General features: G+C 35.1%; 1 protein-coding gene across 3 annotated transcripts in view; it reads right to left on the bottom strand.

The window, feature by feature from the left end:
- Mipol1 (mirror-image polydactyly 1) overlaps positions 1–14,323 on the bottom strand; it is a 301,417-nt gene that overhangs the window by 41,416 nt on the left and 245,678 nt on the right. For all 3 annotated transcript variants that reach the window (XM_042677896.1, XM_042677898.1, XM_042677897.1), the window contains one exon: positions 271–501. In XM_042677896.1, the coding sequence (XP_042533830.1) occupies positions 271–501 (231 nt within the window). The remainder of the gene's footprint in view (positions 1–270; positions 502–14,323) is intronic.

Genomic DNA, 14,323 nt, shown 5'->3' with positions numbered 1-14,323 from the left:
AACCACCACAGTGCCACTTCCAGTTTTCTGGTGGTTAATAGGAGATAAGAGTCTCACACACTTCACTGCCCTGGCTGGCTTTGAACTGCGATCCTCAGATGTCAGCCTCCTGAGTAACGAGGATTACAAGCTTGAGTTACTGGCATCAGGCCAGTTTTTTTTAAAAATTTTTTTAAACAATAAGTTTACACTGTTCAATTCCCAAATGAAAGCTTTTTCATTGTTGTTATGTTTCATATTTTTAAAATTAAGGCGAGTTCATTTACTTACTTCTGCACTTTTTCACTGGCCACATGGGAGGCTTCCACGGCACGCTGAAGCTGTAATTCCATGTTTGCTTGCTCTGTTCGAGCTTGCTGCAGTTGGGTAGCCAGTTCTTCATTCTGTTGTTGAGTGATGAGAACAATGTTTTCTTGATTTTTTAAAGCTTCTTCATAGGTACTAAGAGTATGGTTAAACTGATCCTTCAAGTTTTCTTCTTGAGACAATGATTTATGTAAACTGAGAAAATACAAAATTTAAATATGAATAATGCAGACTGATTACAAAAATTTCCATTTAGAATGTCCATTTCTAAAAATCAATATAAAGATACTTAAATGCATAGGTGAAAAAATCAGTTTTTATATCATATTATTGTGTATGATCATTATCCTGTAAATTTGGTTATATTCAGTAAGCTACCCAGACAAATGATTATCTATGCTACCAAAGCACGCAGAAAGAGGCTGCAAGATGTTAATTTAATTACATCAGTGTAAATATTACATTCAATTTTCTTTTAAAAGGAATAGCAGAGAATTGGAAAATAAGGTATCTCTGGGTAAATAAAAGAATATAATAAGCTGACTGAAAAAAAGTGAGAAGGGAATAGGTATCAGTTTAGGAGATCCAGGGTCTATCTGCCAAGCATTTAATGAGAATGAATGAGGTTTGTGCAAATACTGGTCAGCCTTCTACAGTCCACTACTTTTCATAGTTGAGATATAAATGAACTTAAAATCACTAGTTAGACTGTACAGAAATATCATGTATACAGATATATTTTTATGATTAATGAATCTTATGCTAATACATCTGCTCATTAAGTCATACAAAAATAGCATATAAATTAAGACTAAATGAATGCAGAAGGAAATGCAGACAAATAGAATCCTAAAATGCTAAAGGTCAGATCTTTGATATGTCATTACACCTACCACCTGAGGTTATTTTAAAATGGCACCGAGCACCTCACTCAATTAAATAAAGACATTTTGAAAATATAAATATTTAATAAGGGAAATTTAAAATCCACATAGGAGATGTTCTTTTTTTATTAAATAAAATCATTCCAGTATATGCATACAAAGGAAATGTCGATTGGAGACTTGAAGTACAACAATTGAACTTTATAACACAGGGGGATAATGTGAAATAAAGCAATATAATTCTTACAGAGGTGAAAAACTAGTCAGTGAACTTAAGCACTGCCCAATACTTAAAACAAACACATACACATACAACAAAACAAAACACAACAAAACAAAAACCTTTTCAAACTAAACTGAATTCCTTCTTTGTAAGTTACCCAGAAGCCTTTGGAGTATTCTCACTTTGGTGTCACTAAGAATAAAATGAACATGACACAAGGACACATTTCAAGAGAAATTTCAGATCAGTCCCTAATAAAAGAGACTGTTGCTCAATTCTGGGCCATTTAATGCTACATATAAAATTAGAATGATTACAGATGGGTATGTGATTGCATCCTTTATTCTTTGAAGCTCAAAAAGCTATTTAAAATGCTTTGGGTACCTTTTAATTTCCAGCAAGAGAGAAGCAGTAGCTGGAGTGATTGTGATCTTTTTTCTTCTAAAAACATAAAGTAGCTAAGAACCTATAACAGCACCTCTCAGACTTAAAAAAAATCTTGAAAATGAACAAACTATATATTTTAACTCACTAAACCTTACAAACTTCATGAGGAGCCTTGCCAATAACTCTTTTTAGCAAATGAAGAAATTGAAACAAAGAGAAGCAAGTAATTTTTTTTTTATTGTGAAAATACCATACAGAGGGGTTACAATTACATGAGCAAGGTAATGAGTACATTTCTTGTCAAGCATTGTTGCCTCCTCCTTTGTTTCCCCTTACCATCCCTGACAGCCTTTCCCTCCACCTGCCCCACCCACCCCAGGCAAATAATTTAACCAACACCATCCTTCTATCAGATCCAGAATTAGAATCCACAGCCATTCTCCAAGTGCTTGGAACACTCTGATCTTGCAGTCTACAAAACTCTGCACCACCTGGCCTTTTTACCACCTCGCCTTTCAGTCAGACATTCATTCAGTTTCTCAAACCAGCAAGCTTTTTCCTGCCCAAGGTATTTGTTTGTATTGCCTTTCCCTCCATGATTCCACCTGATAAACTTCTACTCACTAAGGCTCAGTGTAAACACTGCTTTCTCAGACAAATCTTGGTGTGTCTTCCTGTTTAAAATGTTCCCTCTGTTTGTTTCATAGACTTTATTGTTTTCCTCTTTAGAATTTATGCTGATTAATAATTGAAAAAATTTTCATGTTGTGACTTACTTTCTCCTGCCAATGTATCAATAAACAGTTTTTAATTTCAAGGCCAAATTTAGGTCAGTATTAATTTTAAGGTCTATTTAAAGTTAATATTAATTTTATAAGAAGAATATATTCCTTAAGGTCTTAAATAAATCAAAATGTTCATATTTATAAGCAAATTTTCCTATATAGCAATGAAGGTGAAATAGTGAGAATATGTTCCCAGTACATATAAATCTATAGCCATTGAGCCTTTTGCTTCGATGCTGTTTTTCCTTATATTGATCTTTCCTAAACTGACACTAGAGACCCACTGTTAACTTTCTCAGGGAATCTCATCACGTTTAACCTCTTTCCAAAGTCACTTATTTTCACATGTATTCTTCTCCACAGCAGCAGCATTAAACTTAATGTCACTTAAATCACAGTACTTAATATAACACATTATAACTTACACTTTAAGACATAATAAGAATAATAAATATGGCAGAAGAACCATGGAATCATTCAGAAGTTCAAAGTATGTAATGAGTTGTGTGGCTAACACAATATTCTTGTGGGGTGGTAACTTGTTTGTGATTGCTATGAAGAAAATGAGATGCCATAATGTTTTAAATCATACTTCTAGTTTTAAATTATATAATATCAGTGAAAATTTCCAGTTTAGTATAGAAAGGGAGTCTTTGAAATGTTTTGCTTAGTAATATTTCATATTATATTATACTTCATATTAACTAAGTCTGAGCATTATCTCTTATCCTGCTTACCACATAATATCCAAAGGAAAGACAAGTTAGATATTGCCCTTCAGTGAGCATTACTCCAATATGTAGCACACAACACACTTCCATTCTATCACTGTTTTTGTCTTTTTAGTGTTTCCTGATTGATTCCCTGATTATGTTCTTGACTCCCAATTCTACTAATTAAAGTATCTAGGAACTTTCAGATTTATGACTCTTTATATATCTTGTAGATATTTAGTTTTTCCTCAACATGTCTGCTTTCCTACTACAAACTCTCTCTACTGTTGGATTCAGCTAATTCTTTCAACTGGTACTTTTCCTCTTAGTCCAAGTTTTGTACTCCTTTTTCTGATTTCCTCTCTTGCACCACAATCAAGAATTACTCAAGTCCTTACATGAAATCACTTACCCCACAAACCTGTAACACATAGTACTCTTTTGTTCATGCTTCATTTATTTTATAGAAATGGCTCAAACAATTGTGTTTTCTTTGTAAGCTGTTTATTTAAAATTGAGAGTTTTAGATTAAAATGTAGAGGTATCATAATAAACACAATAGTTCCAAACTGGAAATAATTCTTATTTTACAATGAGGTCATTTTACAATGACATTTTTTGATTCACAACCAGAAAAATATTATTATCATTTAGTAGGTAAAGGCCAAATATCTTCTATTGCAGAGCACAGACCTTCATGAAAGAGAATTATTTAGTCTAGTGTCAAAAATGTTGAACTTGTAGCAATAAAAAGATTTTGGGTTGGACTTAGAATATATAGATTCAAATTTTAGTCTTGTTGTTTACTTTGTGTTACTGTAGGAAAAAGGCTTTTCCCCTATGAAAATCAACTTCTTCAACTCTAAACTTTAGAAAAAAATCTCAAGGAGTTTGATGAGAGTGGAATGAGGTGATCTACATATATGAGAATATGTAACATAATACACAGCCAAGAATTGGCTTTTTTATTTTTTGTCAGTTGTGGGGCTTGAACTCTGGGCCTGGGTGCTGTCCCTCAGCTCTTCAGCTCAAGGGCTAGCGCTCTACCACTTGAGCCACAGCACCACTTCCAGTTTTCTGGTGGTTAATTGGAGATAAGAGTCTCATGGACTTTCCTGACTAGGCTGTCTTGAACCACAATCCTCAGATATCAGCCCCCTGAGTAGCTAGGATTACAGGCATGATCCACCAATGCCAAGCAAGAATTGACATTTGTGCCTACAAAATTTTCAAAAGAAATCACATTTATATTATACAACACTTAGGTACTTAAATGCATTGTGAAAAAAGTTGCCGTCTACAGGGTTTTCACAAATTGAGAGAAGCAAATTAGGTTTTTCAACTTTTATTCACTTACTATAACATTCTTAAATTACTCTTTCTTAAAACAGGGGCAGCTTTGGCTTGCTTTCCTGAAATAAAACTAAAGGGAGTATGAAAAACAAAAGTATGCACTACTTTTCTGAGAAAAAGTCAATAAAAATACGTTCTTTAAAAAATAACAAATAGAAAGAGCCAGATACCAGCGGCTTATGCCTGTAATCCTAGCTACTCAGGAGGCTGACATCTAAGGACCACAGTTTAAAGCCAGCCAAGGTAGAAGAGTCCTCACAAGATTCGTATCACCAATAAACTCAAAAAAGCTGGAAGTGGCACTATGGCTCAAGTGGTAGAGTGTTAGTCTTGTGTACAAAAAGGCACAAACTCCAGCACCCAGGCCCTGAGTTCAAATCCTAGGACTGGCAAAAAAAACCTGGAAGTGGAGTTGTGACTCAAGTGGTAGAGTACCAGCCTTGATCAAAAAATTAAGTGAGTACTCAGATTTTGAGGAAAAAAGCCCCAGTAGTTGTAAGCATATGTGTATGTATGTGTACATGCACACACATGAGTATTGACTACATGTTTCAAATAAATAAATGTTATAAAGGAAGAGTTGAGATTTAAAGATATAATTAGGTATTAACTAGAGAAAATGTAGAGAATATTTTCAGGACAGAGAAGAGAATGAACAAAAAACTTTTTTTTAGTATATATTTTTTATTGTAAAGATACTGTACAGAGGGGTTACAGTTACCTGAGTAAGGTAATGAGTACTTTTCCTATCGAGCATTGTTACCTCCCCTCCTTTGTTTTTCCCCTACCATCCCTTCCCTCCAGACTTCCCCAACTCCTCCTTCCCACTTTCCTCCAAAGTTGTAAAGTTTTTTTTCAACATAGTGTCTTGTACATCTCATTGTTTCAATGGGTCAACTTGTATCCTTATTTCAGCATTTTGTGTTTTCTCTTCCCCTCCCTAAAATAGAAAAATGTATAAACAAGATGCAGGACACTGGAATCAAATGAATGAAAACAGAGATTATACCATGGGGGAAGAACATACAGGTGGACCCATTGCAACAATGGAGGGGGGGGGTAGTGGAGATGGGAGGGCAGGAATGGTAGGGGAAAAACAAAGGAGGAGGCAACAATGCTTGATTAGAAATATACTCATTATCTTGCTCATATAATTGTAAACCCTCTGTATGGTATTTTCACAATAAAAAACTTTTTAAAAAAGAAACAAAAAATTACATAGTACATTATAAATACATTAAAAACAACAGCAAGAAAGATAAAACCTCTTATGTCCCTATCTTTGGGTTCATTTCGCTTAGTTCATCTTATATGGTCACATGTACATAGCTTTTGAGATTTTCTGCTTATCCTAGACATATACTAGTTATTGCAAATAAGGGAAACCATGGAACATATCTTTCTGGTGGAGGCATACACACACACACACACACACACACACACACACATACACACACATGCACACACATATATCCCCGCATATATATATATGTATATATATTACATTTTCTTTTTTTTTTTTAATTTTATTTTATTTTATTTGAGAACATACTGTACAGAGGGGTTACAATTACATGGGCAGGATAATGCATACTTTTCTTACCAAGCATTGCAGCCTTCTCCTTTGTTTACCCTTCACCTCCCTTCCCAGCCTCCCCCCTCCCCACACCCAATCATACCCCCCCTCCCCACTCCACACCGACATTGTAAAGCTGGTTTTGACATGACATTTTGTACTTCTCATTGTTGCAACAGGTCCACCTGAATCCTTAAACGACTTGTTTGTCCCCATCTCCTCCACATGTTATACTGACATCAAATATAGTGAAAGCGGGGGTTACACTGTGGGGGAGGGACATACAAAGCAACAAAGAAATAATCTTACAAATGCGTTAGAAACACATGCATGAAAGAAACAAAAACATTAAAATACATATTTAAGGGTTCGTTTTCCTAACATCACATTATCTGACCTTTTCCGCTTGACTCATGCCTATACTAGATATTGCAAATAAGGGAAACCATGGGACCTATGTTTCTTTGGGCCTGGCTTACTTCACTTAATATAATTTTTTCCAAGCCTTTCCATTTCCTAACAAATGGGGAAATGTCATTCTTTCTGATGGAGGCATAGAATTCCATTGTGTATATATACCAAATTTTCTTGATCCATTCATCTACTGAGTGGCATCTGGGTTGGTTCCATATCTTAGCTATGGTAAATAATGCTGCAATAAACATAGTTGTGCTGGTAGCTTTAGTGTGGTCTTGTTTGTAAACATTTGGGTAAATGCCCAAAAGTGGGATTGCTGGGTCATAGGGGAGTTCTATGTGAAGTCTTTTGAGGAACCTCCATACTGCTTTCCAACAATGAAGTAAGGTTCCTTTCTGTCCACATCCCCTCTAGCATCTGTTGTTGTTAGAGTTCTTGATTTTTGGTGTTCTAACTGGAGTGAGGTGATATCTCAATGTTGTTTTGATTTGCATTTCTTTTATGGCTAGGGATGTTGAACATTTCTTCATGTGTCTATTGGCCATCCTTCTTTCTTCTTCAGAGAAGCTTCTCTTTAAGTCTTTCGCCCACTTATTTATTGGGCAGTTGTTTCTTTGAGGATTTGTTGTTGGGGGGTTTAATTTTTTGAGTTCCAAGTATATTTTAGATATGAGACCTTTGTCCGTTGTATGGCTAGTAAAGATCTTCTCCCAATCCGTGGGCTTTCTATTGATCTTGCTAGCTATGTCATTTGCCCTGCAGAAGCTCTGCAACCTTATGCAATCCCATTTGTCCAACCTTTCTTTGATTTGTTGTGTTTCTGGGTCTCTATTCAGAAAATTTCGGCCTGAGCCAAGGAGACCTAGGGTTTCTCCTATTCCATCCTGTAATGTTTTCAGAGTGTCTGCTTTGAGTTCAAGGTCTTTGATCCATTTGGAGTTGATTCTGGTGCAGGGTGATATATAAGGATCTAGCTTTAGTTTTCTACATGTAGTTAACCAGTTTTGCCAGCACCATTTACTGAAGAGGCTGTCTTTCTTCCATTGTATTGTTTTGGCTCCCTTATCGAAGATTAGATGGCTATAGGTCTGTAGGTTCATTTCTGGGTTTTCAATTCTATTCCATTGGTCCTGAGGTCTGTTCTTATGCCAATACCAAGCTGTTTTGATTACTATGGCTTTATAGTAGAGTTTGAAATTTGGTATTGATATTCCTCCAGCAGTGTTCTTTCCGTTGAGGAGCATTTTTGCTATTCGTGGTCTTTTGTTGTTCCATATGAATTTTTGGATTGCCTCTTCTATTTCCTTGAAGAATGAGGGTGGAATTTTGATAGGTATTGCGTTGAATTTGTAGATAGCCTTGGGAAGTATTGCCATTTTCACGATGTTAATCTTTCCAATCCAGGAGCATGGGAGGTTTTGCCATTTTTTAAGTTCTGTGTTGATTTCCTTTTTCAAGATCTTAAAGTTTATATATTACATTTTCTTTATCCAATGAACAAATATCTTAAGGTGAAAGCAAGAATGTTGGAAAAGCTAAATGAAGCCTAGTTTGGAATGTGTGAAGAGCCCACTGAGAAACGGTTGGAATCAAAGTCATATAGGGTCCTTTTGGAACATGAGAAAGATTTTAGTCTTTAGCTTAGACAAGTAAGAGCTATTGGTGAATTTCTACAGAGAAGGTAATATGATTTACCATTAAGTGTTTTTTTTCCTGGTCAGAGAATCTCATACACATAAAATAATCTCAATATATAAATTACAATACAATAAATTTCAACACAATAGAATTCTGGAACTCACCTTTTAGTTACCTAGAGCAGACATACTACCCATGAATATTTTTATGATTATTATTATCCTTAAATAGTTGTAGAAGAGCTTCAATTTAACATGTGCATTTATGCATTCTATGCATCTTCATCAGTGTCACCACTCACATCATTTTTTGTTGTCATCTAACAGGGATTATGACTTCCTAAAGTCTCAAGATATTCTAGTTTGTTATTATAAACCATCGATTTCTTTTTTTTTTTTAATTGTGAAAATTCTGTACAGAGGGGTTACTATTACATGAACAAGGTAATGAGTACATTTCTTATCAAGTATTGTTGCCTCCTCCTTTGTTCCCCCTTACCATCCCTCCCCCCCTACCCTCCCCCTCCTAAACCATCGATTTCTTTAGGACCTGGCTGGGATCATCTCATTTAGAATGAAGTTATCTATGACTGTAGCCTTTGCCTTTTCAACTTGAATTAAAGGCACTATCATATGTTCTGTGCAGGTAATTTTGCTAATTATAAGATACTTTTCAAAGCTTTATATCTTTCATCTATTTGAAGGCAATTCTTTCTAAACATTTTTACATTCCTTGATTTTCAAGACAATATAATTATCATTTCTGCTTATTTTCCCTGGTGCATTTCAATCTCCATGGGGGACTTCTTTTCTTCTATTCAACTAATAATTGTTAGCATATTCTCTTCCTACTCATTTTCCCTTGACTTCAACCCACTCATAACTCAAATCATCTATCTTACTCTAATTCCACTCTAGATCAGGTATTTGTCCTGAGCACTATATCTACATAACTACTTGTAGGACATCTCCTCTTAACCATTCTACAAATATCTACAACCCTATAGTTAAAACTGAACTCGTTTTGAAACTTCTCTCCAAATGGGTCCTTCCTTTTCTCTGGGTATTACAGCCTACACAATCACTTAAGCCCCAAACCTGTGGACCATGCTTAATACCTGCACTCAACCTCACAACCTAATCTTTTTATTTACTCTTAAATCAATTTTGCCTCTGTCAATTTCTTTCCAGCTGTATTCTCATTACCTCCATTATAATTATTTAGTATGTCAGTTATTATATTCTTAGGTGGATTTGTAATAAGTTTTCTCATTTGTTCTTTCCCTTAAGTTTTCCAAACTACAGATAGTTTTTTCCAACATTGAAATGTGAACTGAGAGCCTTCCATTTGCTCAGCTTGCTTCTCAACAGTACTCTACCACTTGAGACACACCTACAGCTCTGCTTTTTGTTGGTTTATTTTGGAGATAGAGTCTCTTGGACCTTTTTCTGCTCAGGCTGGCTTTGAACCATAGTCCTCGACTAGATACTCAGCATCTTGAGTAGCAAGGATTAAAAACAAAAGCAACTGGTGCACATCCAGATGCTAATGTATTACTCCCTAGATTCAGTCTCTTTAATGAATCCCCATGTTGGGGTAAAGTTCAAATTCTTTCAATATATTTACAAAGTACTTCATGTCTCTCTTTCCGGTTCATTTCCAATTCACTTTTCCATTCATAAACTTCTATTAGAATGAATAACTTTCACATCATGTGCAACTCTGGCCCCATCTCCCTTTATCTAACTTCTTCCTACCTATTATTTTAGATCTCACTTTGCATATGAATTCCTCTAGTAATAGAACGTGGTATTCTGTTAGGTGATCCTTTCATATATTTTCACACTAAATAGTATAGTATGTTACAGAAAACAAGCAAGCAAGCAAACAAACAAAATCCCCCACCACTTTGTGTTTTCTTTTTTAGTCTCACAACAGTGTACTTGTTAGGCAAGTGCTTTGCCACAGAGCTATATACCAGCCCAACAACACCACTTTTTTCCACCACTTGATCTTAATCTACTACCTAGAAAGGGGTTAAATATATATTTGTGTAATTAATGAGTTAATTATTGATTCCTTATGCCTATCTGGTTCTTAAAGTTTGTTTTAATGTTCATAGGGCAGAAATAAATTGAATATTTTCAACCGAATTTAAACTATGGATATTTGGTATGGACTGGTCAGTTGCTTTGTGAAAACTAAGAGTAATAAACTAAGATTTAAAAAGGAAATGAAATCAAGTAAAGTGTAAAATATTTCAAGAAAGCTAAGTCTCAATGACTCACACATGTAATCCTAGCTACTCAGGTATCTGAGGTCAAAGAATTTCAGTTCAAAGCCAGCCTCAGCAGGAAATTCTGAGACTCATATCTCCAATTAATCACTGAAAAGCCAGAGTAGAGTTGTGGCTCAAGTTGTAGAATGCCAACCTTCAGTGCAAAAGCTAAGGGTCAGTACCCTGGCCCTGTGTGCAAGCCCTAATTCTGGCATATACAACACAAAATTCAATGATGCCAGGCAGCAGTGGCTCAATCATGGCTAACTGGAGGTTGAGATTGTCAAAATCAGGGGTTGAGGTCAGTCCAAGTAAAAGAAAATTCTGAGACCCCTTCTCAATGAAGATCTGGACACAATGGCTTGTCTGTTATCCTAGCTACAGGGAAATATAACATAGGATAGACTACACAAATTAGAGCAGGAAATAGGACTGTATCTGAAACCAAACTAAACCAAAACAAAGCACCACCACCAATAAAGACTCAACAAACATGAAGAGCTGAGCTCAGTGTTAAGAATGCCAGCTTAGGAATTGTGAGGACCTGGGTACACAAAAAAAGAGTCCAATGAGTTATTCCTTCATAGAATGAGATTTTAAATATACTTCGATGTTTTACTGGAGTGTCAAGGTAGAATTCAGTAGTTTTCCTGTATTACTGAAAACAAGTGCTATTGGAGTATCCCGTCCCCACTCCCCTCCCTGCTATCCCCACCCCAAGTGGCTGAGAGAACATTTGCTTGTAGTGAAATAATTCTTTTAGGGGACCATTCATTCAATAGATACTCATTGAGCAACCACACACACATACATGCATGTACACATGTGCACATACACTCACACTATGTAATAAGTTCAAACAAAGTCTTTGGGGGAAACATCACAAAGCCGATAAAAGTGTACTCTTAACAGTTTTTCGGGTGTAGGAACTGAACCCAGGGATTAACCTTGTGTATGCTAGGAATGGGCTCTATTATGCCCAGTTCCTATTTTATAGATGTTTTGATTACCATTTTATCTTCAGTACCAGGCAGTATGCATAGTATTTGTGAATTATTTACTATTTATTGAGGCCTGTATTATATCTGAATCCTTCTGTATTTCCTTTTGTCTCCATAGCCTTCCATTCTAGATGAGGTATCATATGGCAGACCCTATAGATAAGAGGGCTGTGACAAGACTCTCCTGAGGGTAATATGCACTTTTCTCCTATTTTCCTTTACTTCTCTGTTTTTACAACTATTTCAGTGTAATCACAAAAATTTTAGATAGTGAAATTGAAAACAGACTTCTTTATGGAAGACAGATAGTGAGTTACTACAAATACTATTTTACCATGCTTTTTCTTTTTTTTATCATTTTGATTATGATAATCATAAAAATTATTCATTTCCTCAAGATGGTTCTTAAGTTTAGCAAATTATACAGATGCCCTATTTTCCTTATTTAAAATGAAATCAACTTATTTACTTCAATTTTCAGTAGTTTCCCTGTAGAACAAGTGGAAATTGAGAACTTGACAGAGTGAACTTAAGCTTCTATCAGACTGCTTTATCTACATGTTTTAGGGATTATAAAGATAAAAGTATGGTTATTGTTTCTTTTAGAGCTAAAACACTCAGTAAAGAATTCACAGAGGTTTCTTCAAAGGAGAAAACCTGGTATCTTAGCCAATAGATGACATAAAAACATGCCACATAATACATTTATAAGCATCAGAATTCTTTTAAAAATATGTAGCTAATAATCAGGATGAATGCCATTTACTTTTGTTTGGGTCTCCAGGGAATATTGTTTACTTTGTTTTAAAATTTATGTTAGTCATTTTGGTTATATGCCTTTTTTAATTAGCTTGAAGGAAGCAATCACTAGGGAGAAAGCGGAAATCAATTCTGATCCAATATTGATAGCTACTGTGCTGTAAACTATATGTCCTTTCTAATTAAATGTAAACATGTGCAGTTCTAAAGTCCAGCAGCAATGACAACAGTCACTAGGCAAGATTGCTTAAGTACTGCTCAACTGATTTGCGTAGCTTTCCTTTCAAAGTTGTGCTTGCACAATCATTGGTGGGGTGAATGCTGGTTGTAACTGACTTTTTTTCTAGGCCATCTTCAGAGAGAAGATTTGACTAGAATGTAGAGTGCTCTGTAATACTTAAAGTTACTTATTAACTCTGTCCTTCTGATAGCTAATCAATGGCATTGCATAGAGTGAAATTTGGTGCACTAAACTGCCCCCTTGCCCAAAGCCAAGTCTTGGTAAATATTTAATGGCTGTAAAGGTGTTTTGCTAGTTATCAAACTGATATGTTAAAGGACTCTTAAAAGCAACTTTATCTTTCCTTCCCCTCCATAAATAATTTGCTTAGCAATATAAAGTGTAGGTGTAAAAGCATTTGGATTATTTCATTTTAGTGAGTATCCTGTTCAGAAAAAGACCAACTCATAATTAATAAAAAGGAATGTTCATTGCAATCACATACTGTGTCACCTAGACATGAGGAAAAAAAACCACCACCAGCTTTTTCTCCTTGGTAAAATGCCAATTTAAAGTAAAAAACAACCCAACCCTTTTCACTTTACTAAACACTACACTAGATATGTTCAAAACCTGTTGTACAGCTGTTCTCATAAGGAAATGTTATAAAATTTCTGTTGCTATAGAGTTACAACATACTCTGTAAAATCAGAAGACATTTGACGTACTGTTCTTTATTCAACACAGAAATGATTAAGTTTTACACATTTAACTTTTTAAGTGTGAGTTTTATTTGAGTGAGAACCAACAACAACAACAACGACATAGAACTGTTGGGCAGCAGTGGCTCACTCCTGTAATCCAATACCCAGGAGTCTGCGATCTGAGGACTGCAGTTTGAAGCCAGCCAGGTCAGGAAACTCCCTGAGACTCTTATCTAGAATTAAGTATAAAAAAGCAGGAAGTAGAGATATAGCGCAAGTGGCAGAGTACTAGGCCTTGAGCAAAAAAGCTTAGGGAAGTACCCAGACTCTGAGTTCAAGCCCTAGGACCAGCACCAAATAAACTAAAAGCAAAAACAAAATCCAAAACCAAAAAACTATCTGGATTTGTTTATCTTTTACATTTATGGCCCACTGGCAAGGCAGAAAAACATTTATTTTTTAAATGAAGTCCTAAAGACTTAAATTTTATGAGAATATTTCTTCAGTTATTTTCCTTTCTTTTTGTTTTTTGAGAATACTATGATTTAAACTCTGGGCTTCAAGCTGAAGCCACACCTCCAAAGCTGAATTTTTTTCATTATACTGACTTAAGGGAAGTGAACACATTTCCTTTTTCACACTTGCCAGAGAATCATTTTATATATATATATATATATATATATCTATATATATATATATATAAAATTAAAAAAAATATATATATATATATTCAGTGATTGACAATGAATCTTAATGGTTTAACTATAAAAAAGTCACAATTATTTTCCTAAGTATTAAATAAAAGCCCATGACTCCAAACACTGAACTCAATGACTCTTCAAGATGCATACTACATAAAAAGGACTGAGACTGAAAATGAAGTGTTTATAGAAGTTAAGTTTTCAGAATACAAACATGTCACAAATATGCCAGGTTTGAGGTAGTAACATTGATATCACATTGGTGATATGGAGCTTGTCTATTTATTTTACTTCATAGTGGACTGAAAAAAATGCTTATACATTTTTTTTTGGGGGGGGGGTCTATCACCGATGGTATATAGAAGAAAAACAGCTTTT

This window comes from Dipodomys spectabilis, unplaced genomic scaffold (genome assembly GCF_019054845.1).
Source record: "Dipodomys spectabilis isolate Male_0828 unplaced genomic scaffold, ASM1905484v1 ptg000042l, whole genome shotgun sequence".
Taxonomy (NCBI): Eukaryota; Metazoa; Chordata; class Mammalia; order Rodentia; family Heteromyidae; genus Dipodomys; species Dipodomys spectabilis.
This window is presented reverse-complemented; position numbering and strand designations above follow the sequence as displayed.